Source organism: Pongo abelii, chromosome 19, assembly GCF_028885655.2.
Source record: "Pongo abelii isolate AG06213 chromosome 19, NHGRI_mPonAbe1-v2.0_pri, whole genome shotgun sequence".
Classification (NCBI taxonomy): Eukaryota; Metazoa; Chordata; class Mammalia; order Primates; family Hominidae; genus Pongo; species Pongo abelii.
This window is the reverse complement of record NC_072004.2, coordinates 98,398,363-98,424,642: the sequence shown is the minus strand read 5'-3', so window position 1 is coordinate 98,424,642 and position 26,280 is coordinate 98,398,363. Positions and strand designations below refer to the sequence as shown.

The 26,280-nt window shown below is 51.2% G+C and overlaps 1 protein-coding gene across 36 annotated transcripts in view; it reads left to right on the top strand.

Annotated features, from left to right (window-relative positions):
* B3GNTL1 (UDP-GlcNAc:betaGal beta-1,3-N-acetylglucosaminyltransferase like 1) overlaps positions 1–26,280 on the top strand; it is a 101,006-nt gene that overhangs the window by 59,784 nt on the left and 14,942 nt on the right. For all 36 annotated transcript variants that reach the window (XR_010138038.1, XR_010138043.1, XR_010138042.1 and 33 more), the window contains 4 exons: positions 18,208–18,303; positions 22,111–22,235; positions 25,870–26,005; positions 26,115–26,183. Coding sequence is in view for 14 of the 36 variants with exons in the window: in XM_024234565.3 (XP_024090333.1) it covers positions 18,208–18,303; positions 22,111–22,235; positions 25,870–26,005; positions 26,115–26,183 (426 nt within the window). In the remaining 22 variants the exon portion in view is untranslated. The remainder of the gene's footprint in view (positions 1–18,207; positions 18,304–22,110; positions 22,236–25,869; positions 26,006–26,114; positions 26,184–26,280) is intronic.

Sequence of the window (26,280 nt, the reverse complement as noted above, 5' to 3'; positions counted from 1 at the left end):
TTATATCTTATTGTACTATCTGTTGAAAGGTTATTATAGTTATTCTTTTTGATTGGTTCATCGTTCAGTCTTTCACTTAAGAGTAGTTTACACACCACAGTTACAGCATTATAATACTTTGTGTTTTTCTGTGTACTCATATTAGCAGTGAGTTTTGTACCTTCAGGTGATTTCTTTTTGCTAATTGATATCCCTTTCTTTCTGATTAAAGTACTCTCTTTAGCATTTCTTGTAGGATAGGTCTGGTGTTGATGATATCCCTCAGCTTTTGTTTGTCTGGGAAAGTCTTTATCTCTCCTTCATGTTTGAAGGATATTTTCATTGGATATACTATTCTAGTGTAAAAGTTTTTTCCTTCAGCACATTACATATGTCATGCCATCCTCTCCTGACCTGTAAGGTTTCTGCTGAAAAGTCTGCTGCCAGACATATTGCAGCTCCATTGTATGTTATTTGTTTCTTTTCTCTTGCTGCTTGTAGGGTCCTTTCTTTATCCTTGACCTTCGGGAGTTTGATTATTAAATGCCTTGAGGTAGTCTTCTTTGGGTTAAATCTGCTTGGTGTTCTATAACCTCTTTATTCTTGGATATTGATAGCTTTCTCTAGGTTTGGGAAGTTATTATCCCTTTGAATAAATTTTCTACCCCTATCTCTCTACCTCCTTTTTAGGGCCAATAACTCTTAGATTTGCCCTTTTGAGGTGATTTTCTAGATATTGTAGGCATGCTTCATTATTGTTTATTCTTTTTTCTTTTGTCTTCTCTGACTGTATATTTTCAAATAGCCTTTCTTCAAGCTCACTAATTCTTCTGCTTGATCAATTCTGGTATTAAAAAGTTCTGATTCATTCTTTAGTATGTCAACTGCATTTTTCAGCTCCAGAATTTCTGCTTTTTAATTATTTTAATCTCTCTGTTAATTTTTTAAATAGAATTCCGAATTCCTTCTGTGTTGTCTTGAATTTCTCTGAATTTCCTCAGAACAACTATTTTGAATTCTCTGACTGAAAGGTCACATATCTCTGTTTCTCCAGGATTGGTCCCTGGTGCCTCATTTAGTTCATTTGGTAAGGTCACGTTTTCTGGGATGGTCTTGATGCTTATGGATGTTTATCTGTGTCTGGGCATTGAAGAGATAGGTATTTGTCATATAGTCTTTGCAGTCTGTGTTTGTTCATACCTGTCCTTCTTGGGAAGGCTTTCCAGGTAGTCAGTAGGACTTGAGTGTTGTGATCTAAGCTGCATCTGCATTCCACTTGGCTGGGGAGGCCTCACAATCATGGCAGAAGGCAAGGAGGACCAAGCTTATGTGGATGGCAGCAGGCAAAGAGAGAATGAGAGAGAAGCGGAAGCGGAAACCCCGTATAAAACCATCAGATCTTGTGAGACTTATTCACTACCATGAGAACAGTATGGGGGAAACTGCCCCCATGATTCAGTTATCTCCCACTGGGTCCTCCCCACAACACGTGGGAATTATGGGCGTACAATTCAAGATGAGATTTGGGTGGGGACACAGCCAAACCGTATCAGCCACCTTGCTCCCCTCTCCCCGCTCATGGATGTAGTTTTGATATTGTATCTAAGAAATCTTTGGCTAATCCAGTTCACAAAAGTTTTCCTCTTGTTTTCTTCTAAAAAGTGTATAGTTTTGGGTTTTACATACAGATCTACAATCCATTTTTTAGTTAATTTTCGTCTGTGATCTGGGTTATTATCTTAATCAGCTCAGGCTGACATAACAAAATGCCAAAGGCTAGGTGGCTTAAACAACCGAAATTTATTTTCTCACAATTCTGGAAGCTGGAAAGTCTTAGATCAAGACCTGGCAGGGCTTGCTTTCTGATGTGGCTCTTCCTGGCTTGCAGACGCCCACCTTTTCTCTGGACCCTGATATGGCAGAGACAGAGCGAGAGAGAACAGGCTCTGTGGTGTCTCTTATTATAAAGACACTGATCCCAGTGGAGCCCCACCCTCACGTGAAATCTAATCATCTCCCAGAGGCCCTATTTCCACAATACCTCAAATAGGGGGTTAGGGCTTCAACCAGTGCCTGTCACAGTCCTGGAAGACAGAATCTCCAATGCTGTAATTCTGAAATTTTAAATCCCTAAAGATCAAAATCCCTGAGTCTAAAATTCTTAGCATCTAATTGAATCCCCAAACTATAATGATGGTTTTGGAATTAGGTGCCATCAAGTCTTCTATAAGTGAATTTCAAGTTGTTACCAATAAAGTTTGTTTTTTCCATTCAGTCCAATGCATTTGGTGGAAAATCCAGATGAGTGGCTTGGCCACGTGATATGGCAGTGACGGAAACTTCTGTTTAAAAATGAGTTGAGTCTCTTGCCTGCGTTGGTGTTCCTGCTGATGACACTGCCTGCGTTGGCGTTCCTCCCAGCTGATCACACACTGGGGGCTTTTAGGGAATCATGGCCACATTTGCCCAAAGAAACCAGCAAAGTGAATGACTGCTTCAAAATAATTGTGTGTATGGTAGGATAAGAAGACACTTACACAACAGTGTTCTGTTCCGTCACCAGTATTGTTTGTATTAAACCTGTGGTCTGTACAAGAGGGCATGCAGAATGCATATCCATGTACCCAAAACAACACAGAAGCACAGCATGGAAGACAGGAAAACGTAAGGAGAATGCTTATCCTGGTGTGCGTCAAATCACAGAGGAGTTTCAAAAAGAGCAGTGCCGCAGAGAAGATGAATGTGAGCTCATTCTCCAAGGAAGCCATGTCTTAAAAGAAAAAAAAGCAGTTATCCATTGTGATGCAAACCTTCAAAATACACTTAATGATTGTGAAAGTCAGCCAGCTCTTAGGGACTGTTTCTGTGCAGTTGCCTGTAATATACTCCTGTGGTATACTTTTTCATAAATCAGATTTTCTGTTTAGTTTTTTATTGTTTGTAATTTTTTCTATTTTTGTTTGTTTTTTCTTACTATTTTAAATTGTCAGCATTATGTTTTACAATCACTATGCTTGTGTTTCACCTTTGCATCATTTCTTTTACAGAGCTCTAATTCATTTATGCATCTTTTTGCAAACTCGACTCCACAAAGGTGCACTATCAACAATGTTGACTTTGTAAGCATTGTGTGTGTCCATAAAAATGTTGAAACTTCCTCAGTAAATGAAGAGATGTCCTTTTTGTACATCTGCATTTATGAAAGATGAAATTTCTTGAGATCTTGGCTTTTGGGGTCAATGTGTATGTGGTGGTAACCATCATTTTTTTTTTTTTTTCAGTTCCAGGAAACATGTGCAGGACGGGGGGTACATTTGTTACACAGGCAAACCTGTGCCATGGTGGTTTGCTGCACCCATCAACCCACCACCTAGGTATTAAGCCCTGCATGCATTAGCTATTTTTCCTGATGCCCTCCCTTCCCCCACCTCCACAACAGGATGTAGTGTGTGGTGTTCCCCCCGTGTCCATATGTTCTCATTGTTCAGCTCCCACTTATGAGTGAGAACATGCAGTGTTTGGGTTTCTGTTCCTGTTTTGGTTTGCTGAGGATAATGGCTTCCAGCTCCATCCATGTCCCTGCAAAGTACATGATCTCATTCTTTTTTATGACTACATCATATTCCATGGTATACCACATTTTCTTTATCCAGTCTATCATTGATGGGCATTTGGGTTGATTACATGTCTTTGCTATTGTGATTGGTGCTGCAATGAACATACGCGTGCATGTACCTTTATAAAAGAATGATTTGTATTCCTTTGGGTATATACCAGTAGTAGGATTGCTGGGTCAAATGACATTTCTGGTTGTAGATCCTTGAGGAATCGCCACACTGTCTTACACAATGGTTAGACTAATTTACATTCCCACCAACAGTGTAAAAGCATTCCCACTACTCCACAGCCTTGCCAGCATCTGTTGTTTCTTGATTTTTTAAAAATCGCCATTCTAACTGGCTTGAGATGGTATCTCATTGTGGTTTTAATTTTCAATTCTCTGATGATCAGTGATGTTGAGCTTTTTATCGTATGTTTGTTGCTGCCTAAATGTCTTCTTTTGAGAAGTGTCTGTTCATGTCCTTTGCCCACTTTTTGAAGGGTTGTTTGTTTTTTCTTGTAAAGTTAAGTTCCTTGTAGATTCCAGATATTAGACCTTTGTCAGATGGACAGATTGCAAAAATTTTCCCCCATTCCATAGCTTGTCTGTTCACTCTGATGATAGTTTCTTTTGCTGTGCAGAAGCTCTTTAGTTTAATTAGGTCCCATTTGTCAATTTTTGCTTTTGTTGTAATTGCTTTTGATGTTTTTGTCATGTAATCTTTTCCCGTGCCTATGTCCCGAATGGTATTGCCTAGATTTTCTTGTAGGGTTTTTGTAGTTTTGGGTTTTACATGTAAGTCTTTAATCCATCTTGAGTTAATTTTTGTATAAGGTATAAAGAAGGGCTCCAGTTTCAGTTTTCTGCATATGGCTAGCCAGTTTTCCCTGCACCATTTATTAAACAAGGAATCCTTTCCCCATTACTTGTTTTTGTCAGGTTTGTCGAAACTCTGTTTGCAGACAACATGATCCTATATTTAGAAAACTTCATCATCTTAGCCCAGAAGCTCCTTAAGCTGATAAGCAACTTCAGCAAAGTCTCAGGATACAAAATCAATGTGCAAAAATCACAAGCATTCCTATACACCAACAGCAGACAAGCAGAGAGCCAAATCATGAATGAACTTCCTTTCACAATTGCTACAAAGAGAATAAAATACCTAGGAATACAGCTAACAAGGGAGGTGAAGGACCTCCTCAAGGAGAACTACAAACCACTGCTCAAGGAAATAAGAGAGGACCAAACAAATGGAAAAATATTCCATGCTCATGGATAGGAAGAATCAATATCGTGAAAATGGCCATACTGCCCAAAGTAACTCAGAGATTCAATGCTATTCCCATTAAATTACCATTGACATTCCTCACAGAATTAGAAAAAACTACTTTAAAATTCATGTAGAACTGAAAAAGAGCCTGTATAACCAAGACAGTCCTAAGCAAAAGGAACAAAGCTGGAGACATCACACTCCCTGACTTCAAACTATACTACAAGGCTACAGTAACCAAAACAGCATGGTACTGGTACCAAAACAGACACATAGGCCAACAGAACAGAATAGAGATCTCAGAAATAAGACCACACATATACAACGATCATGGTTTTTGATGGATCTTGTCCAAAGACTTAGGTTGTCCAACACAATATTTCAGATGACAGGAGCTATTTCTTTATGAATATGGTTCACCTGCTCATTAACTGTTATACCCATGTGACTGTCATTAGTGTACTTGAGTGTTGATGCTTGTAAAAATGTGTGTGTTAGTATTGTCTGTTTTATTGTGTAAAGCGGCCTATGAAGCATTCTGTCATGTTTTTATACATTTCTCAAATAAGTCTTCTTTTTAAAATTGTAAGCAAATGTCTTTCAAATCATTATTTATTTTTTCCTTTTTCTCCCTAACATTTGAGATAAAGAACTTTTTAAATTTTCATGGACACATAGTAGGTGTATTTAATTATGGAGTACATGAGATATTTTGATAAAGGCATGCAAAGTATAATAACTATTAGGGTAAATGGGGTAAAGAATTTTTTAAATTATTTTTTCAAGAACTACATTTTTCAGGATTGTGATTTGGGGGATTTTAGACTTTAGGGATTTTGATCTTTCAGGATTTCAGCATCCTGGATTATGGTGTTCGGGACTGTGTCAGCCCCACCCTAGGGCGGGAGGAAGGCACTCTGCCTGGTGGGGGTATGGTCAGGTTAGTGGGACAGGGAGGAGCAGGGGCAGCCAGCTGCACGCCTCAATCCAGGAGGAGAAAGGTGCTCTCCACCCCATGAGGGGTGCCAGGACGTCCGCCTCTAATACCGAGGCTGTGGGAGTAATACGCCCCAACATTACGGATTTCTTGTGATCGCACCATGTAATGAAATGCTTTCTGAATTTTGAAGATGTAATTTTGATCTGCAGTAAAACTGAAACCTTAGTATAAGGATCATTGGCTTCTAAAGTTGGTGTTGTTTAGGATGATGGCATCAACTATTCCATTAAGTGAGTTCACAGTGAACAGGGTTCCTTGATGAGCTTTGCTTTCCGCATCAAATCTGCTTCACCAGCTTTCAAGTTCTATTGCATAACATCCTGTGTCACACGGAAAAGCGGGGGAAGGAAAAGACCTTCTTCCATTTAGATTTACTTTTTACATTTTGAGAAGATGAATATTCCATTGATGGCCTCTTACAGGTACGAGTGGTTAAAGCGTGGGGAAGCGAATTTGTTTTCCTGCTTTTAAAGCGATTTCCTTACTTCCAGCCCAGCTTGTGGGTCTAGCCTGGCCTCTCCCAACACACCTGGCACTGCACGGGAGCCTCCAGCCAGCAGCGTGCGGTGGGGGTGGAGGAGCGTGGAGGTGCCCGCCAGATGTTGACGATTACCGAGGAACAGAGGCTGCTCTGTGGCCACCGGGTCGAGCTGCCGCAGAGCAGCTATTTCCTGTCTGCACCGGCGGCAGCAAGTGCAAACTGTGGGCTGCAGCCGAGTTCACAGGCACAAAGTCACCTTTGTGAGTGTCTGGTGCAGCTTCCTGGCTGGGAAGTGGAAAGGGTCCCCCACGTTGAAAGGGTGTGCAGAGTCCCTCGCCCTGAGCTCCTGGCCCGGTGTCAGGTTTCTGAGCAGGGATCCTGAAGACACAGCATGAGGGCTTTGATTCCAGGCACTCGGCACTTGGAGTGCACAGAGAACAGACCCGGACCCTCCCGAGGAGCCCTCCTGGGTCCTCCCATCACCAGAGTTCAGAGATTCTGGGATGTGCCACTTCGTCAGGGACACACACTTTCCTGGAATACACGATGATTTTTAATGCTTTTCCTAAAAATGGCTTTTTCTTTAATGCCAGCTGTCTCACAGGGCAGGGAAATGGAAAACCTGGTAAAGGCCTCTCTTCTTCTTAACTGGGAAGTAAAAATCCCATATTCATTGTGGAAGCTTTTGGCCTCTGATCAACCCTGGGCTCCTGATTTTGGTTTTCCTCTTCGGAGATTCAGTCCTGCGTATTAGAGCAGTGGGAGACGTGGGGTCGCCGCAGCCTCAGGACCTGCTGAGCACGGGCTTCTGCTGCTTTTGATTCTCGGGTAGAAGGAGTGACATGAAAACGGTGCCACTAAACACCAAGGATGTAATTGAAGTGGAACAGGCACACGTTCAACCAGAAATTCATGTTCCAAATCGAGGGGTAACATGAAGACCCAGACGTAACAAATAAATCAGGTAGGGTCCTCTTAGATAGAATTTTCCTTTAGCAAGTTAGTGCGAATTAACGTGTGAAGTTCAAAGAAGAGATCTCATTTAAACCATTTCTCAGCTGTTACATTAACAAACTATTTTAATAAGGTAACTCAGCCACCAAGTCAAGGTTTTATGTTCATTGTCTGAGTCACGTTTGTGATGTGGGAAGTGGCATATTTTGATTTGACTTTTGATGTGTCTCCTTGACATGCCTGATGGGATAGTCACCACATACAACGTTAAATCAGAGCTGTCTAAAATTAACACTCCGCTAATTCCAGACAAACTGAAAGGTAGAAAGTTGTCTATGCCAATGGCCCGGGGTGGTGCCTCCCTGAAAGCACCCCTGTCTGAGACAGGCCCTCTTTGTACCTTCTGTCCCTTCCCCAGGGGGCTGCATCTCCTGATTCCAGGGAGGCCCAAAGGGGAGGCATGGGCAGAACCCCCACCCAGTTTCCAGGTTGCCTTGGGCCCTTCTGGAAACTGGAGGGAGGGGGTCCCAGCAGGGCCACGAAGGGGACTCAGAGGTCCTGGCAGCTTGAAGGAAGTGGACAGGGCTGAGATGCATGCTCCTGCTCTGGCTACCCGGAGTGGGCCGCACTCACCAAGAAAGGAAGGCAGACAGTGGTGTGACGCGGACCCCTGCTGCCCTGCACGTTTCCTGCGGGGGATCCCTGCTTCCCCGCCATCCCAGCTCAGGCCCCCATAAAGGAACACTACAGACAGGGCGGCTTAAACAACAGACGTTTATGTTCTTAAAGTTCTGGGGTCTGGAGGTCCAAGCTCAGGCTGCTGGCAGGGTGGGTTCCTCCTCATGCCTCTCTGTGGCTTGTAGATGGCACCGTGGCCTCTCCCTGTGTGCTCACGTGGCCTCTCCCTGTGTGCTCACGTGGCCTCTCCCTGTGTGCTCACGTAGCCTCTCCCTGCCTCTCCCTGCGTGCTCACGTGGCCTCTCCCTGCGTGCTCACGTGGCCTCTCCCGTGGCCTCACGTGGCCTCCCGCATCCTCACGTGGCCTCTCTGTGTCTTCACGTGGCCTCTCCCCCCCCCGCGTCCTCACGTGGCCTCTCCCCTGCATGATCATATGGCCTCTCCCCTGTGTGCTCACTGCTGGTGTGTCTTCCTCTTCTTATAAGGACAACAGTCCAGGGCCCCACCTTTGGCACTCACATAACCTTAGCTACCTCCTTAAAAGCCCATCTCCAAATACAGTCACATTGGGAGTTAGGGCTTCAACCCATTAATCTGAGGCACACAGTTCAGTCCTCAGCACTTGGTCACCCTCCTCCGCCCCTGGGGCCTCCGCCCTGCCTGGTGCCCCTGCCTGCTCTGGGGCTGCACAACGGGAGCCGCTGCCCCCACAGAGCATCTGCTGTGTGACTGTTCTGGCGGCGCCCATCCTGTCACCATTGCTGAGCTGTTCCTTTCCTTCCCCCAGCATCTGAACGGCACTTGCCACACGTCGGCAGGAATGAGAAGTGAGAAAAATGAGACCCACTCTTTGTAGTTTCTGGTCTCGTGGTTCTGGGTGGGGCTGGGAATGTGCATCTCTAACGCGTGACTGAGTGTTTTTAATGGACTCTGAGAATGTGTCACACCGAGTCCACGTGGAGGTCAGGCTTCTGGCGAAGTCTGCATGAAAAACTGCTTCCGCCCCAGGATGGTAGAGTCATTTTGACAAAGTCTACGCAATTAAAGAATGTTGTATTTTGAAATAATTTTAGACTCACATAACAATTGCAGAACTAAAACATATATATATTTTGAGACAGAGTGTTGCTCTGTCACCCACACTGGAGTGCAGTGGCGTGATCTCGGCTCACTGCAACCTCCGCCTTCTGGGTTCAAGCAGTTCTCCTGCCCCAGCCTCCCGAGTAGCTGGGATTACAGCCACGTGCCATCATGCCTGGCTAATTTTTGTGTTTTTGTAGAGACCAGGTTTCAGCATGTTGGCCAGGCTGGTCTTGAACTCCTGGCCTCAGGTGATCCATCCGCCTCGGCCTTCCAAAGTGCTGGGATTACAGGTGTGAGCCACCACGCCCGGCCAAAAGACTGCAGAAATATTAATAGTACAGAGAGTTCCTGTGTATCCCCCATCTCCTCCCCACCAGCTCCTATCATCTTATATAACGAGAGAACAAGGACCCAAACCAGAAACTCCACGTGGGTACGATGTGGCAGCCACAGACCCCATGCAGTTCACTTATTCTTGGTGGAGGGAGTTCTGTGAGATGTCCCCATGTTTCCAGATCAACACGACAATCAGGACATCGAGGGTCCCATCACCCGGAGAAACTGCATTTAGAGTCACATTTTCTCCTGACCTGCCCTAGCCTGTTCAGGCTGCTAGGACAAAAATACCATAAAGTGGGCGGCTTATAAACTACAAACATCTGTTTCCACCGTTTTGGAAGCTGGAGTCCCAGATCAAGGCACCAGCAGATTTGGTCTCTGTGAGGCCTGATTCCTGGTTCTCACTGTGTCCTCACGTGGTCAGAGGGATGAGGATCTCCATGGGGCCCTTTCGTGGGCTCTCATCCCATTCACGTGGTGGGAGGGACGAGGATCTCTGTGGGGCCCTTTCGTGGGCTCATTTTCCATCGTGGGCTCATTTTCCATCGTGGGCTCATTTTCCAATTACGTTACTGGTTTGGTTGTTGAATCTGAGCGTTTTCTTCTGGACAGAAGACCTCCGTTGGATATAAAACTTGCAAGTACATTTGATCCTTGAATAACACGAGTGTGAACTGGGAGTCCACTTACACACAATTTTTAAAAATAAATATATTGGAAAATGTTTTGGAGATTGATGACAATCTGAAAAAACGCGCAGATGAACTGACACCTGGGACAGCAAGACCCCCCTTCCTCCGCCCGCTCGGCCCATCGTCACGGAGGCGAGAAGGATGGATCCTTGTGATGATCCACTTCCATTTAATGAATAGTCAATGTGTTTTCTCTTCCTTATGATTTTCTTAGTAACACTTTCTTTTCTCCAGCTTACTTCATTGTAAGAATACGGTATATAATACACAAAATGTACAGAATGTACAGAACAATGTTGATCACCTGTTTATGTTATTGGTAAGGCATCCGGTCAACAGTAGGCTCTCAGCTATGTCAACCTAAAGAAAGATGCTGAGGCAAAGTTAGTACACGTGGAGGGTTTATTTGGGCCACGTTTGAGGACTGCATCCTGGGGGACGTAGATTCAGGTGGCTCTGAACATATGCTCCAGTTAGCAGCAGTTACAAGTGGGTTTGAAAGAAAAAAAGAAGGGGCAGTTCCCACATTGGTTCCTTAAAATAACGTAAGCTATTGACTGGCTATAGATGGTTCTTTGTATCACAGATTCCAGGAACATGAAGATAATGGGTGAAGGTCACATTGTGTAACTTGTGTAGCATTTCTTGTGATTTTTCAGCCAGACTGGAAACGACAGGGAAGGAAAGGAAGACAAATGCTTTTAAACAGTTGGCCCCGCATGGTCACGGTGGGGGAGGCATGATGGAGGATGCAGGTCTCACCCTCGCAGCTCCGCTGGGGCTGGTGAATACCTTGCATGGCGCCGACTGCTCTGAGCCACTTTTCTTTCTCAGTGGTTAAGTTTTGGGATTTTCGGCTGCACGGGGAGTGGGTGGCCCTAAACCCTGTATTGCTAAAGGGCCAGCTGCATTTTCTCCTGATCTGTGGCTGGAACTAGGATCATGGATTTGGCGTTTTGTCCAGGATCCCTGACTCTGACCCCCTGTAATTATTTCCTAAGTAACTAGAGCAATAAGAATATCTTTTAAAGTATTGGGCCTTTTGTCCTTGGTTTCTGAAGTAACTTCTGAAAGATAAAGCTGGAAGAGTCTTTTGTTTACAAGTCCCTTCTAACACACCTGAGTTTATGTTAATGAGGCATTTTTGGAACACCCCTAGATACCGCAGGATGAGGGGGGCTGATTGCCAGGGGAACCAGCCATGTGCTCAGAGGGTTGGAACTTCGAGCCCCACCCCCAAACCTCCGGGGAGGGAAAGGGGCTGAGGCTTAGGGTGATCAGCAATGGCCCACGATCTAAGCAACCTCACCTACATCATAAACTCCTATAGTCACTCAAAGGGACGAGCCTCGGAGACTTCCAGATGGCTGAACACATGGAGGGTCCTGGAGGGTGTTGGGCCCCAAGAGGACCTAGACTGTCTACCCCACTTCCCCCATACCTTTCCCCGTCATCTCTTCATCTGTATCCTTGAATAACATTCTTTTTAATAAACTGGTAGGTGTAAGTAAGTGTTTCCTTGAGTTCTGTGGGTCCCTCTAGAAAATTAACTGAATCCAAGGAAGAGGTCGTGGGAACCCCAGTTTATAGCTGGAGAGTCAAACAGCCTGAGACTTCAGTTGGCATTGGAAGTTGAAGGGAAGGGGTCCCAGGGACGGAGCCCTCACTCTGAGGGGTCTGAGGCTGTCTCCAGGTAGATGGTGTTGGGATTGAGTTAGAGGATGCCTGACTAGTATCTACTGCAGAACCGATGGTTTGCTTGGTGTCTGGAGAACAGACCCACACATTGTGGTGGGAGAGCAGAGGAAAAACAGCCTTTTTCCACATGGTAGCTTCTCTTTTCATCCACGTAGAATCTTTCACAGAACAAAAGTTTTTAATTTTGATGAAGTCCAATTAATTGATTTTTTTAATGTATTTTTTTTAATGTGCTTTGAGTGTCAACACCCAAGACTACTTCGCCTAACCCTAGGACACAAGGATTTTCTTCTAAAAGTTTTATAGTTTTACATTTTACATTTAGAGCTATGTCCTTGTAGGCTGAGTTAGTGTGAGGTTTAAGTCAAGGGTTTTGTTTGTTTGTTTGTTTTGGCTTAGGAATGCCCACATGTTTCTACACTGATTTTGCTGAAAATCCTTCTTCCACTGGTTGCTTTTGGGCCTTTGTCAAAAAACCATCTGGCCACAGGGTGTGGGTCTGTCTGTTCCTGGACTTTGTTCTAGTCCATTGACCTGTGTGTCTGTCCCTCCACCACTGCCATCGTCTTGATGACCAGCTCTTAAAATCGGTTAATGTGGTTCCTCTAACTTTATTCTTGTTTTTCAAAATTGTTTTTGGCTATTCTAGTATTTTTGCCTCTGTATATAAATTTTAGAATCAGCTTGCCTATATTTACAAAGAATCTAGCTGAGATTTTGATAGCAAGTGAGTTAAACTTATAAATCAATTTGTATAGAATTGACATCTTTACTATAAAGTTTTCCAATTCACGATTTGTCCCTTCCTCCATTGAAATTTTCCTCAATTTCCTTCATTCGCATGCTGTAGTTTTTAGTGTACAAGTCCCGTACATTTGTTAGATTTATACCTAAGCATTTCTGGGTTTGTTGTTTTAGGCATTTATACGTGCTACTGTGTGTTTAATTTGGGTTTGTAATTGTCCACTGCTAACTTACAGAAACATATACCTAAAAGTTACAGGACCGTTCAGACTCTATTTCATCTTGGTATCATGAAACTTACAGCTTTGGCAGCTTGTGATTTTTGAGGAATTGATCCACTTCCTCTGAATTGTCCAGTTTGTATGTTTAGAGTTATTTGATAGTATTCTCTATGATGCGTTTAGTATCTGTGAGGTCTGTGGTAATATCCCCTTTCATTTTAGGTGTTAGTTATTTGGGTCCTCTCACTTTTTTATCAGTCTTGGTTTATTATCAATTTTATTAATCTCTTCAAAGAGCCAGTTTTGGGTTTGGTTTGACTTTTCTCTATTGTTTTTCTGTTTTCAATTTCATTCATTTCTGCCTTTATTATTTCTTTTTTTCTGCTTGCTTTGGGGTGTCATTTTGCTCTTCCTTTGTGGTTTTTTTAATGTGGAAGCTGAGTTTTTTGTCCTCAGACCTCTCTTCTCTTTTAATGTAAGCACGTAGAGCCACAAACTTCCCTTTACGTACTACATTAGCCGCATTGTACAGGTTTTCAATGTACTTCCATTTTCACTTTGGTCAATACATTTTAGATTTCTCTTGCGACTTCTTCTTTGGCCCATGGATTATTGGGAAGTGGGTGGGGCTGCTGCTGATTGTCGGGGTCGCGGAGAAGACTCACCAGGCCCTTGACATGTGGGATCAGTGGCGTCTTCCTCCTTGTCTTCAGACTCAACTGGATTCGTGCTGAGAAGGGCATTCTGAGGAACCTCACTCCCAGCTTCAGCTGGTCCGACATAGCAAATCAGATTTTTTTAAAAATAGAAGGAGGTAAATTAACTAAGAATAATACAGAAAAATTTTCCTAGAACCAAAAAGTACGAGTGACCTGATCAGAAGGGCTCACCTGGAGTTGCGTGTAGGAAATGAGGCCTGCATCCAGGTTCACGGTCGGGATGCTTCAGAGCCCAAGCACCGTCAGAGGGAGGAACACCGAGGAGCAGGAGTCGAAGTGCCCGGAATTCCTCACTCACAGCAGCGGAATCCAGGAGACACGAGGACACTAGTTTCAGATTTCTCACAGAAAAGATTTTGAACTAAGAATTCTATGCCTCACCAAAGTGTCAATCAAGTGCAGAGATATAAGAACCTTTCATATTCAGATTCAAAATATCCATCTCCGAGAAAACCTTCCTCAGGGATTTGCTGAAGCCAGTCCCTAAAATTAGGAAGCAAACTGAGGAAGGTGTGAGATGGGACTCACAGACTCGCAGCCTGGGGGAGAAGCAGAAGGGACCCCAGGAGGAGGCAAAAGGGAGTTCAGTCCTGGGAGCTGGGAAAGGAAAGGCCACGCATGGCTTATTTTTATAGAAATAAAGGATTTTAGGTACAAACAGCACCTGCCTTTTTTAAAATTACGGAATTACTCGGGGAGCAACGGAAAACACCTGATGCCCTCCACGTAACCAGAGGTGGCCCAGGTCGCGGGGTGACCGCCCACTGCCACCACCTGTGAGAACCTCCAGCCAAGCCCCAGGGCAGGAGGAGCTTGGGAAACGGAAAAACGCGAGTGCACATTGGTTGGGATGGAGCGGAAACGCCAGGCACCAAACCCCGGTGATGAGAAGACAGAAACCGCAGGAAGTACCAGAGCGTACGTTTCGGTTCTCGTGTGTGACACGGGCAGCGTGAAAACGAGGCTCTTCCGAGACCTAGCTCCTTCCACCCCACTCGGCCCCAGGCTGGAATCAGCCGGCTTCTCTCGGGGGTCACCGTCCTGCCCGGCGTCCTGTGCCTGAACATCGCCATTTCACAGATTCTGTCTGATTTTCTAGTTGTCTGAGGAGGGAGAGTGGTCCAGCTCTTTCACAGTGACCAGAAGTGGGAGTCACCAGCGGTGGGTTTCGAGTTGCACCCCAGAGTCCCCGGAGAGCCTGAGGGTTGGGGCATTGCTCGCTCCCCACTGTAGCTGCGTTCCAGATACCCGTGAGTGCTTTTAAACAAAGAAAAGTTTTTTTATAATTGAAAATGTTAAGTACACCGAGGGGTAGAGACCACTGTCACGTAACGGCACTCACCCCCCTCCCAACACTGAGCACCCGGAGTCTTTCGAAGCAACCCCAGACCCGACCTCAGTCCCTGCTGAACACGCCGGTGGGTGGGGGGTGTTACTTTTTATGGGGTTCCATCCTCAAGCCGTTTTGAAGTCACGGGTGCAAACACGGTCCGCATCGGGGCGGTGCCACAGCTGTCCTTATTCACGCAGGTTCCGACTTCGCGGCCTGTAAGCGCCTTTCCTCTTGCTTTCCGGCCTCTGTTCGTGGGCGTCCTCCATCTTTCGTTCTAATAGAGAATATGTTTCCAAGTGTTCATCTGGCTCCCTTTGTTCAGTGGGCCAGCGTTTGGCTTACGTTAAGTTTCTCCCCTGCTGTGGCCTTCGAGGTGGGCACTGCGGGTCAGCAGGACCGTCTTCCGGCCTCCTTGCCTGGGGCCACCTGGGGCCCTGGCTCCCTGACGGTGGCCTCCGGCCCCTGGGAGGATGGAGTCGGGCTCTGTCCCTGGGCCCTGACTCTCCACAGTGGCCTCTGGTCCCTGGGAGGATGGCGTCGGGCTGTGTCCTGGGGCCCTCGTTCCCCTATAAGTGGCCTCCGGCCCCTGGGAGGATGGCATCGGGCTCTGTCCGGGGGCCCTGGTTCCCCTATAAGTGGCCTCCGGCCCCTGGGAGGATGGCATCGGGCTCGGTCCGGGGGCCCTGGTTCCCCTATAAGTGGCCTCCGGCCCCTGGGAGGATGGCGTCGGCCTCTGTCCGGGGGCCCTGGTTCCCCTATAAGTGGCCTCTGGTCCCTGGGAGGATGGAGTAGGGCTCTGTCCCGGCCCCACGTTCTTTGCCTGCTTCCACCTGTGCCTATCTGCGCCGTGCAGACACTGGTTCCCAGCCTGCCTGTGCCTCCTGCCGCTGTTCCAAGCTGTGGGGGGACCCAGCTCACCCCCAGGGTCCAGTTCAGACTGGAAGGGAACGTGGCCCCCACACCCTCAGCCTTGATGTGGGGCCAGGGACACTCACTGTGGGGTGTGAATGTGCTGATTAGACCCTGGATGGATCCCACACACAAGGAGTCAGAGGGTCATTTACAGCCTGAGCTCACTCCGCAAATATGATCAGGATGGGAACAGGCAGCTGGCAGCCTCCTGCCTCACTCCTGTCCCTCAGGAGGGGACGCAGCTCTGCCTGACCCCTTGGGGAGGCACCAAGTCCGCCCTGACTCCGCCCCACCTGAATCTGCTGGCTCCTTTGCGGGCAGCTCCTGAGGGCAGCTGTGTTCTGCTGAGACTGAGCCACCTCTGGGCCCTGGGCCTCTGTTCGGGGTGGGCAGCGTTCAGCCAAGCTCGTCCTTCACCTCAGGGGGCCTGTGTGGTTCTCACGCACAGTGTCCAGGGTCAGCTTGTCAGCGCTGGCCACCCGGGCGGCCTCTGTCAGCACTGCATTCCCCAAACCTGTGGGGCCCCACGCTTGGTGCTGAGGGTTGATGAGGACCCAGGAAGGACCAGGAGAGCGGAAGTGGGACCTTCTGCCAGCTCCGTAGAGGACAGCCTGGAACCGGCTAAGACTGGAGGCAGGGAGGCCCAAGGGGCAGGAGAACCAGGCACCTCGAGGGGCAGAAACAGCGCTGCAGTGGCAGTCGCCCACGGAGCGTGGAGTGCTGGTCCACGATGCGCCCTCGACCCACGGGGAAACGCGCCCCACGGGGCAAGGGGCTGGGCTGAGTCGCCCACGGAGCGTGGCGTGCTGGTCCACGATGCGCCCTCGACCCACGGGGAAACACGCTCCACGGGGCAAGGGGCTGGGCTGCTTGCTGGTCAGTGGCAGGCAGGATGGGAACACACAGGTACGCGGGGCCCACCTGGGTCTCCTGTCCACACGGGAGAGGGGTTGAATCCTAAGGCATCTCTTAGCGGCCCCAGCGCCATTGTGGGACCACTGCCTGAGAGCCCCTGAGCTCCGTCCCCTTTGGGTCACTTCTCTGGGACCCAGTCCGACTGTTCGTAAGATTCAAGGGTACTGGCTGCTCTGTGCCCGCTCGTTTGATGTTTAGCACAACTACACACAGGTAACTTCTTAGCCGGCTCTGAACTCAGCGTGCGGTTCCCGTGGTGTAGGCTTCGGTTCCACCAGGTTTCCTCCTGTGTCCCAGGAGCAGGAAGAGGCCGAGTCCACCCCCACCCCGCCCCGCCTGCCTCCACGACACCCAAGGACCAGGTGCCAGGTGAGAACCGGCCTCCAGTCCTGCCCGGGTGTCATGTGCTGCTGGAAAAAGCTTTTCATTTCCTTTTCCATTCTCAGGAGCACTGCTCCCCGGGAAGACCGTGAAAACCGACCTGGTCTGTATGAAAGACTGAAATGTCATCAGTTCCGTATCTCAGTGTTTCTTTTCCTTAAAAGTTTGTCCTTCATAGCTCAGCGCTTTTACCTTGTTCTAATCAATTATCAATCATGAAATTAAAAACCCCACAGATGGTCTCAGGTGTTTTAAATCTTCAGGGTCATTATTTGCTTTGTCTACTTGTCCTCCTGTTAACAGACCCCCAAGGCGTCTCCAGCTTTCATTGTGGATTTGCCCTTTTCTCCTTTCGGTTCCTTTGGTCTCGGTACAGTGTCTGTGCTTCCATTTTCTGTCCCATGTGAGCCCCAGGCCTGGGCTTGTGAGTGGGCAGTGGCCCCAAGGCTGTGCACATGGCCCTGCCCAGGCTGGCAGCCGCGGGAGCACACGAAGGCATCAGAGCTCCGTGCTGTGCATGACACAGGGGCCCCCTCCTTCGGGGAAGCGTTCCAGAACTCTCCGGCCCCTTCCTCCCGCCCACAGCCCCAGGTCCTTCTGGCCCCTGTGGTGTGGTGTGGTTGGCACAGTAGCCCCCACACCTCCTTCCCAGCCTTTGTTTCTGCTGGTCCTCACCTTGGTTTCCCACTCGGAGGCCCCAGGGAGGAGACGGCGCGTGGCTGGCCCCAGTCGCTGCCACGGAGCTGCCCCCACCCCAGCGCTTGCCCGTGCTTGGAGGACTCGCCGGGCGCCTGGGCATTCAGGTGCAGCCCCTAGTGCTCTGTGCTGACTGAGCCCCTCCCTGGAGCTGGCGGAGCCCGTGTCCCTGCTCCGTCCTCACGGCGTCTGGGCACGTCCTTATGCTCTTGTTTCTGGGTCGTTGTCACTAAAGAATGCATTGAGCTGTTTTGCAGACAGATGGGTAGTTCTGTCTGATAGAAACGTCCCATGAGCACAGATCGGCCCGTGGTGAAGCCCCTTGAGGCCCCGTCCCTGTGGAGAAGGGACACGTCGGCCCCGTGGTGAAGCCCCTTGAGGCCCTGTCCCTCTGGAGAAGGGACACGGATTTGTCTGTCACTTTCTCGTGACACTTTGTGGAAATAAACTGCAGGTTGTTTGTGACAAGCTGTTCTTTTCTGCTAACTCTGTCAACGTTGATTGCTTCTAGGTTTTCACCTCAAATGGCCCCACGGTGATCATGCCCAGCTGGTTCTGCTCACGAGCGTGGTTCTCCCACGTGGGCCCCTTTGACGAGGGAGGTCAGGTAAGGGCCGAAGGCAGGAATCAGCTCCCTCCCCTGGGTTTGGGGCCCTGTCCTCTGTGTGTGGGCTCCGCACACTGGCCACCCTCCGCCCTGCCGTGCCTCGAGGGCTCTGGAGATTTAGGAAACCCCTGCCTGAGGGTCCTCCTGGTGCCCCTCCTGGAACCTGCCAGCATCTTAGTTGTTTTGCTGAAAGCAGGGGCTTTCTGTGTGAAGGCTGTGGGTGCCCTGGGCATCTGCACCTGACCTACACCGGCTCCAGGTTACTGCATCCTGGTTTAAAAGCTGTGTGTGGGAAAGCACAGGACACGGAAGCTGTTGGCAGAGCTGTCTCTGGGACAATGGAGGGAGAAGGGGAGCCCATCCTCACCGTGGGGGTGCACCTGCAGGCGTCTGTGTCCCTGTCCTCCCAATAGGGGTCCACCTGCAGGCGTCCATGTCTCCGTCCCTGTGGGGGTGCACCTGCAGGCATCCGTGTCCCCATCCTCCCCATGGGGGTGCACCTGCAGGCGTCCGTGTCTCCGTCCCTGTGGGGGTGCACCTGCAGGCGTCCGTGTCCCCATCCTCCCCGTGGGGGTGCACCTGCAGGCGTCCGTTTTAAATACTAGCTATGTCTAGTTTTTTGTGTTTTAAGAACTCCAATTCTACGTTGGTTAGATTTTCTTAGTCTTTCTAACCCTTTTTTCACTTCTTTCATTATATAATTTCTATTTTCCTTTCTTCAGTGTTCCTTATTAACTTTTTAATTAAAATCATTTTCTCTTAAGGATTTCGTAATTTAGTCTTCATTTTTCATATATTTTGTTCCTTTTTTTTTTTTTGAGACAGGGTCTCACTCTCTTGCTGAGGCTGGAGTGCAGTGGCTCACTCACTAAAACCTCTGCCTCCCAGGTTCAAGCAATCCTTGTACCTCAGCCTCCTGAGTAGCTGAGACTACAGGTGCACACGACCAGGCCCAGCTACGTTTTTCCTATTTTTGGTAGAGACTGGTTTTGACATGTTGCCCAGGCTGGTCTCAAACTCCTGGGCTCAAGCAATCCACCCCCCCACCTCAGCCTTCCAAAGTGCTGAGATTAAAGGCGTGAGCCACCACACCCAACCAATTTTGTCTCTTCTTAAAATTTCTTTTTTTAGTTTAACTGATCCAATTTTACATAAAAGCTTTATTGAGGTATAATTCACATGCCATACAATTCACCTATTAAAATGTGCAATTCAATGTTTTTTTAGCAAATTTATAGGGCTGTACATTCACCAGTCACCACTACCATCTAATGTTAGGAAGTTGTCATCCCCCAAGAAACACTTCCTGCACCCAGGGGCGCACCTCATCTGCCACCTGCCAGCCCTAGCCAAGCACTAATGCACTTTCTTCAATGCTGTATTTAGACCCACCCCATTAGGGTCCAGTTTTGCCCTTAGTCCTTGAATTTCTGATTCAAGATGGGTCTCCGCCACCTCCCTACACATCCCACCCCATAGCCTGAAACACTTGTGGAGGGTGTGGAATTTATCTTGGTGGGTTATTTACAGGGGTCTCTGTTTCCTGGTTTGGGGTTTGTTGCTATTGTAGAGGGAGAGGCTGAATTTTTATCCGTGGGAGTGTTTCCAGTTTTTAGTTTTCTCTGCTGGACTTTGTGTCCCTGCGTTCCGCGGACTCCGATCGCTGGGCCCTGGCTCGAGCTTTCCCCCTTCTGTCCCCGCGTGGTGCCTGCTGCTTCCTCCTGGAGGTTTGCGCTGGGGACGGGGCTCTGCAGAAGGGCAGGTGGCGCTGGGGACGAGCCCTGGGGAAGGAAGCGCGTCCCTGATTCGGCTTGCTTTTGCCTCTCAGGATCCGAGTCTCCCGAGCTTCTGGCCCAGCCTTCCTGGGAGTGGCTTTAGCTCATGCTTTTCTCCTCCAGGCAGTTCTGGGTGCTCCATCCCCAAAGGCTGCCCGAGGATGGTTCTGTGAGCAGATGGGGGCTGGGCGGCCACATTTCCTCCGCTTGGCATCTTCCCTGATGCCTTTCTGGGCGTGACCTCTCTCCCTTTCCCTGCGCCCCGCCAGGGGCCCTGCACACCACAGGGCAGTCCAGGCACCTGGAGGCTGGTTGGGAAAAGCCTGAGGGAGGAGTGAGGCCATCTCGGGCCTCTCAGGTCTCAGCAGCAGCAATCGGGAGGGGAGAGAAAAGTGGGACAGACCCTCTGTGTCCCCCTCCTCCCGGGGCAGAGGCACCACCCGGGAGCGGCTGTTGACTAAATTCTCACTTTACTGCCAGAAAATAAGAAAACCCCAAGGGTCGGGCTCTTCTGGTGATAGGAAGAGAGAAACCTTTTTTCTCTTCTTAAACTTATAACGTGTTGAGAGTTCCAATGCTCTTTAGAGCTGCCTTTGAAAACAGAAAATTAGAGAAAATACCTCAATGACCCCTGTGAAGGGTCCGTGTCCACCACCCCCCGCCCCGGAGCCTCCACGCTAAATCACCCGTGTGAGACAGCACGTGGGCTTCAGTGATTCCTTTGTCTTTATCTTATGGTGGATAAACTTTTAGCAGGGCTGTACACATGATTTTGAGGTCTGTTCTTTGACTCAGCATCTTACAAATCTTTCCATGTCATCGTGGTTTTTGTAAAAGGGATTGCCCTGGAGAGGTGGAGATTAAACAGTGCATTTTTGTTGGACGCGGAACCACAGCACTGCCTGTCTGTCCTGGGAGCAAACAGGCCAGTGGTCGGGCTGTGATAGTTTGGGGACTTTATTACCTGCACTTGAAGTTTGTGTGCCAGCCAAGGAGAGAAGAGGCTGGACTTGGTGATAGACTGGCCCTGCTGCTAGGCTCTCAGAAAACCCGCCCTTTCCTGGAGCAAAGGTGTCTCCGGGCGGCTGACCCAGGTGAGCTCCAGCAGAGAACCACGAGGAGGCCAGACTCCACACCCTGCTCCTCCCTCAGTTTTGTTTGAATTTAAGAAAGCAACAAGGCCCAGTGCCGGCCCCAGACGGACCCACGGCTCAGTCACAGCCCTGGGCTGAGGATTGGGGTCACCCAGGAGAGGAGCAAGCAGAGGGCAGGGGCCGTTGGGATCATGGGCTGGGGGAAGCAGGGCCCAGGTTCTCACAGGACAGAAAAGTCTGGTGGGAATAATGCCTGCAGAATGTTCCGGAGCAGAGTCCCCAATGACATGGAGGAGTGTTCGTGGATCAGCCCCGTGGGCTGAGGTTCAAGTTTCTGAGCTTGGACAAGTGAGCAGGGCCGGCACAGGCCCGGGGCTGCCTCCCCACTGCTGGATCCCCTGCCCGCAGCCCCACGCGCCCACCCAGCACCACTGTCCTCTGCCCACAGTCGGCACTTTGAGTCCCTTGAGCTTCTGGGGCCGCGGCCACTGGCAGGAAAGGACGGGGATGGAGACCGGACCAGCCATCCAGGAGCCGTGGCTGCGAGACCCTGACCCACCCCAGCCCCTTTCCCCGGCTGCCTGTCTTCCTCCCCCAGCCCCTTTCCCCGGCTGCCTGTCTTCCTCCCGCAGCCCCTTTTCTCGGCTGCCTGTCTTCCTCTTTGCCCTGAGACCTTTGCTGCCCAAAATGGAATTTGGGACAGAACCAAGAACCAGCCCACCCTCCCTTCCCCTCTTTCCCACCTGTTGAGAAGCTCAGTTGCTCACATCTGTTGTGGTTGCCGACCCACGTCCCTGTTGAGCCTCTAAACTGGTTTCTTTGCAACAAAAGCCTTTCCACCAGTTCCTGGTTGGCCGGCTGAGCGCAGGTGTGGTGCATCCGGGGCAAGCACACGTTTCTGGGGCCCCAGTGATGCCTCTGCTTCTCCCGCCCTGCAGGGCGTCCCAGAGGACCTGCTGTTCTTCTACGAGCACCTCAGGAAGGGCGGCGGCGTCATCCGCGTGGACCAGAGTCTCCTGCTTTATCGCCACCACCCACAGGCAGCCACGCACTCCATCCTCGAGTGAGTCAGCCCCACCCGGCCCCGGGACGCCTGAGAGGCCAGGAACGCGGGAGGCGCCCAAGGTCGGGGCTGGGGTTGGTGGGGCTGACCCCAGAGGCTGTGGTTAGGCTCTGCCTTGAGACCCAGGGTCTGGTGGGACACGGGGAAACAGTACAACCCGAGGCGGGGGGGGGTTCGGCGTCCACGAAGGGGCATTTCCCAAGGGCGCCAGGGAGCACCAGGGTGAAGGCCGAACGTCCTTCCCTAGTTCCGAGAGGTAAAATGACCATGCGCTGGGTCCTTTTGAAACCCTGTGCTCCCTTTAACCCAATGGGAGTCTCATGAGTGGGGTCCGGCTGGGACCACAGGCCTGGGGGGCGCAGCTGCCGTGGAGGGTGGCAGAGGCACGGCCCGGGAATCACAGCACCCAGTGCTGCAGGGCCCGCCTCCCTTTTCCATGTCACTGTCAGGCGCGGCCACGTGGGCCTGGGTCCCTCTCCCGCCTCCCTTTTCCATGTCACTGTCAGGCGCCGCCACGTGGGCCTGGGTCTGGGGTTGCCGCGTGGCTGCATTGGAGCCGTGGCAGGGGTGAGGCAAATCGGGGTGAAACTGCATCTGGAATTCCTTCCTGAGATCCGGGCAGACAGTTCCCTCCTTAGATCTGGGCAGACAGTTCCCTCCTTAGAACTGTGAGGACACAGAGGTCTCGGCCACCTGCCTGCCGCGTGCCGCAGCGTTAAGTGGAATGCAGGCCGCTGTCCGGGGCTTGCATCTCGGCCCCTACGGGTACTCAGGGTCCCCGGAGTCTCAAGACCCGAACTAGGGTCATGTGTGGGTGTGGGAGCCGCCATGGTCCCGGGCCTGCCGTGACAGGGTTGAGACTCTCGGCAAGATCCCAGCTCCCCAGGCTGGGGGGTTGGCAGGAGGGCCAGGAGCTTCCCCACTGGGGGCATCATCCTCACTCCCGCATGCTGGGGCCTCCCGCGTCGGCGCTCCTCTCCCCCCTCCCGCGTCGGCGCTCCTCTCCCCCCTCCCGCGTCCGCGCTCCTCTCCCCCCTCCCGCGTCTGCGCTCCTCTCCCCCCTCCCGCGTCCGCGCTCCTCTCCCCCCTCCCGCGTCCGCGCTCCTCTCCCCCCTCCCGCGTCCGCGCTCCTCTCCCCCCTCCCGCGTCCGCGCTCCTCTCCCTTCTCCCGCGTCCGCGCTCCTCTCCCCCCTCCCGCGTCCGCGCTCCTCTCCCCCCTCCCGCGTCCGCGCTCCTCTCCCCCCTCCCGCGTCCGCGCTCCTCTCCCCCCTCCCGCGTCCGCGCTCCTCTCCCTTCTCCCGCGTCCGCGCTCCTCTCCCTTCTCATGCGGTGACATGTCCCTGACTCTTCAGCTCCTTTGCAACATTTCCAGAAATGCTGACTTGTGCTTTGGAGAAAAACTGGGTTTCCACCTTTGCCAGTGCTAAGGCGGGGCCACGGCTTCCAATGAGGATGTAAAAAGAAAGGCATAGGGGGCCCTGGGGAGCCTGTTCTCCCTGATTAAATGAGAACTTTTTAAAATGTGAAAAATGAGATGAACCAAATACAGACATCATGGCTGCTTCTAATTTTATCTTCCTACGACGGGCCAACATTTTCAGACCAGAGACCCCTAGGAAGGCCGAGGAGGCCGGTGTCAGAGGCTCCCCAAACCTCACGTGCCACCCATGGCCACAGAGGCCACCTGCTTTCTTCTGGAGCCTGACTGCTTTCCTCTCATGTGAACCCCATGGGGCCCCTGAGCTGATGTCGATGGATGAGGAGGATCAGGCTTGTCCACCCCCCGCCCCCCGCCCCCCCCGCCGAGACACCCAACAGACCCGGGCTGCTAAGGACAAGATGGCAAAACCCGGCGAGGCTGCGTCACCTGGTGGGAAAGTCCCCACAGTTGTCTGCAGGAGCTGTCCTCACCCAGGTTCACACACACATACACACTCTGCACATGTACACAGACCACACATGCACACCACACCACCACAAAGAGCCGTCCTCACCCAGATACACACACACACACACACTGCACATGCACACAGACCACACGTACAGCATGCACGCACACACGTGCATGAACGTATACACACGCATGTACTCACTGCACACACGCTCACTGCACACATGCACTCACACATGTACACACACTGCACGCACACACATCCGCACAGCACATGCAGGCATGTGCGCTCACTGCATACATGTACTCATACTGCACACACAGGCCCTCACTGCACACACGTGTACACACATCCACACAGTACATACAGGCATGTACTCTGAACACATGCACTCACTACACACATGCACACTGTGCACACATACCACACACTCCCACACAGTGTGCACACACACACATGCTTCAGTGTCCTGAAGTCACTGACTGGGACGGGCATCTCCCTGTGTCCCAGGCGGGGTCGGGACTATTGAGGTGGCTGCAGAGGGTGGGGGAGGAAAAGGTAGACTCCAGGCAGGATCTCCCTGACAGTGCCTAAGCCCTGCAGCTCCCTGAGCTGACAGAGGCGACCCCATGTCCCCCCATCCCCTCCCATCCCATTGCCTGTGGGGGTTTTGCTGCAAACGGGGTGCCACAGGGTTGGGGGGGGGTTTATCCCGGGAGGCAGAGGCAGCAGCAGTCGTAGAACAGCCATATCCTGCCACGATCCCGAGGCTGAACCCACGAGGGCCCTGCTCAGGGGAGGCCCATCACCAGCCAGCGTTGTGTCTGGCCCAGACCCCACCCCGGAGGAGGCTCCCACGGACACAGCTCCCTTGACAGAGCAGAGGGCATCCCAGGACTCAGCCAGGGCAGGGTCTGTGGGGCACAGGGATTCAGCGTGGCTGCATCACAGCAGTTGGGGAGGACAGCATCTGGGACACATCCCAGGCCGTTCTGGCCCCGTTGGCCTCTGCATCCCCTGCCCCTCTAGCTTCTGGCCCGTCCAGCTCCTGGGGCTTTGAGACGGGGTCAGCCCGGGCAGCTCCAGGAGCAGGGTTGAGGGAGAGGCGCCCACAGGCAGGCAGCTGACAGCGATGGGGGCACGTGGGGAGGGGCTGGGGCGGGAGGAGAGAGGGCGGGGCTAGGAAGGGCCCGGGCAGTGATGGGGCAGAGTAGCAGGTCATAGGAAGGAGCCTGCTCCCGGGGCAGCAACCTGGGGTCAACTTGTCACAGCAAAGGCAGAAAGAACAGAGACCAGGTTCCCAGGGGAGTGGAAGGGTTCAGGGCAGCGACCCCGAGGCAGAAGATTATGTCCAAGTGTGAACGCTGTGATTTTATGGGATGGTTGGCATGTGCCCTTATGGACAAAGGTTTCTCTGGGAAACTGGACTTGGGTCAAGTCCAGTCCTCTGTGTCCTACAGAAATTCTGCCTTCCAGAACCTTCTAGATTCCTAAGTGACAGCTTCTCATCTGTCCCCACCTGTTGGGGTCTAATGGAAGGGGCGGGTCCCCACCTAGGCATGTGGCTACGTCCAGCTGGGGCAGGTAGCCTGACTGTAGGACAGCCAGTCTCTCTTAGGCATTAGGCCAGGTGTCCACTCCACTGGCAACGTAAGCTGAGCACACATCATGTCCCTGTATGTCAGCATCCGTGTGCATCTGTGGGGCCCCCGGCCTGCCCGTCACCCTCTTCTCCACCGCAGGACGACCATCTGGACCCACCGCGTCCGCTTCCTGGAAGAGCGGGCCCTGCCCCGCTGGGCGGCCTTCACCATCTGGAATGCCGGCAAGCAGGGGCGCCGGCTGTACCGCAGCTTGACCGCCACCAGCAAGCGCAAGGTGAGCATCCTGCCGCCCTCCAACGCTGCCTGCCCCGCCCCCGTACTGTCCCACAGCACAGGCCCCGGCCCCGGCCTGTCCAGAGCTGCCCTTCTGTGCTTGTCCCCAGGTGGTGGCGTTCTGTGACGTGGACGAGAACAAGATCAGGAAAGGCTTCTACTGCCACGAGGACTCTGAGGTGTGCAGGGCCGCACGGTGTCACCCTCGGGGTCACCTCCCTGCTCCGGGGCTGAGGGTCAGCTGCCCAGAGCCTTCCCCCTTGGCAGAATCCACCC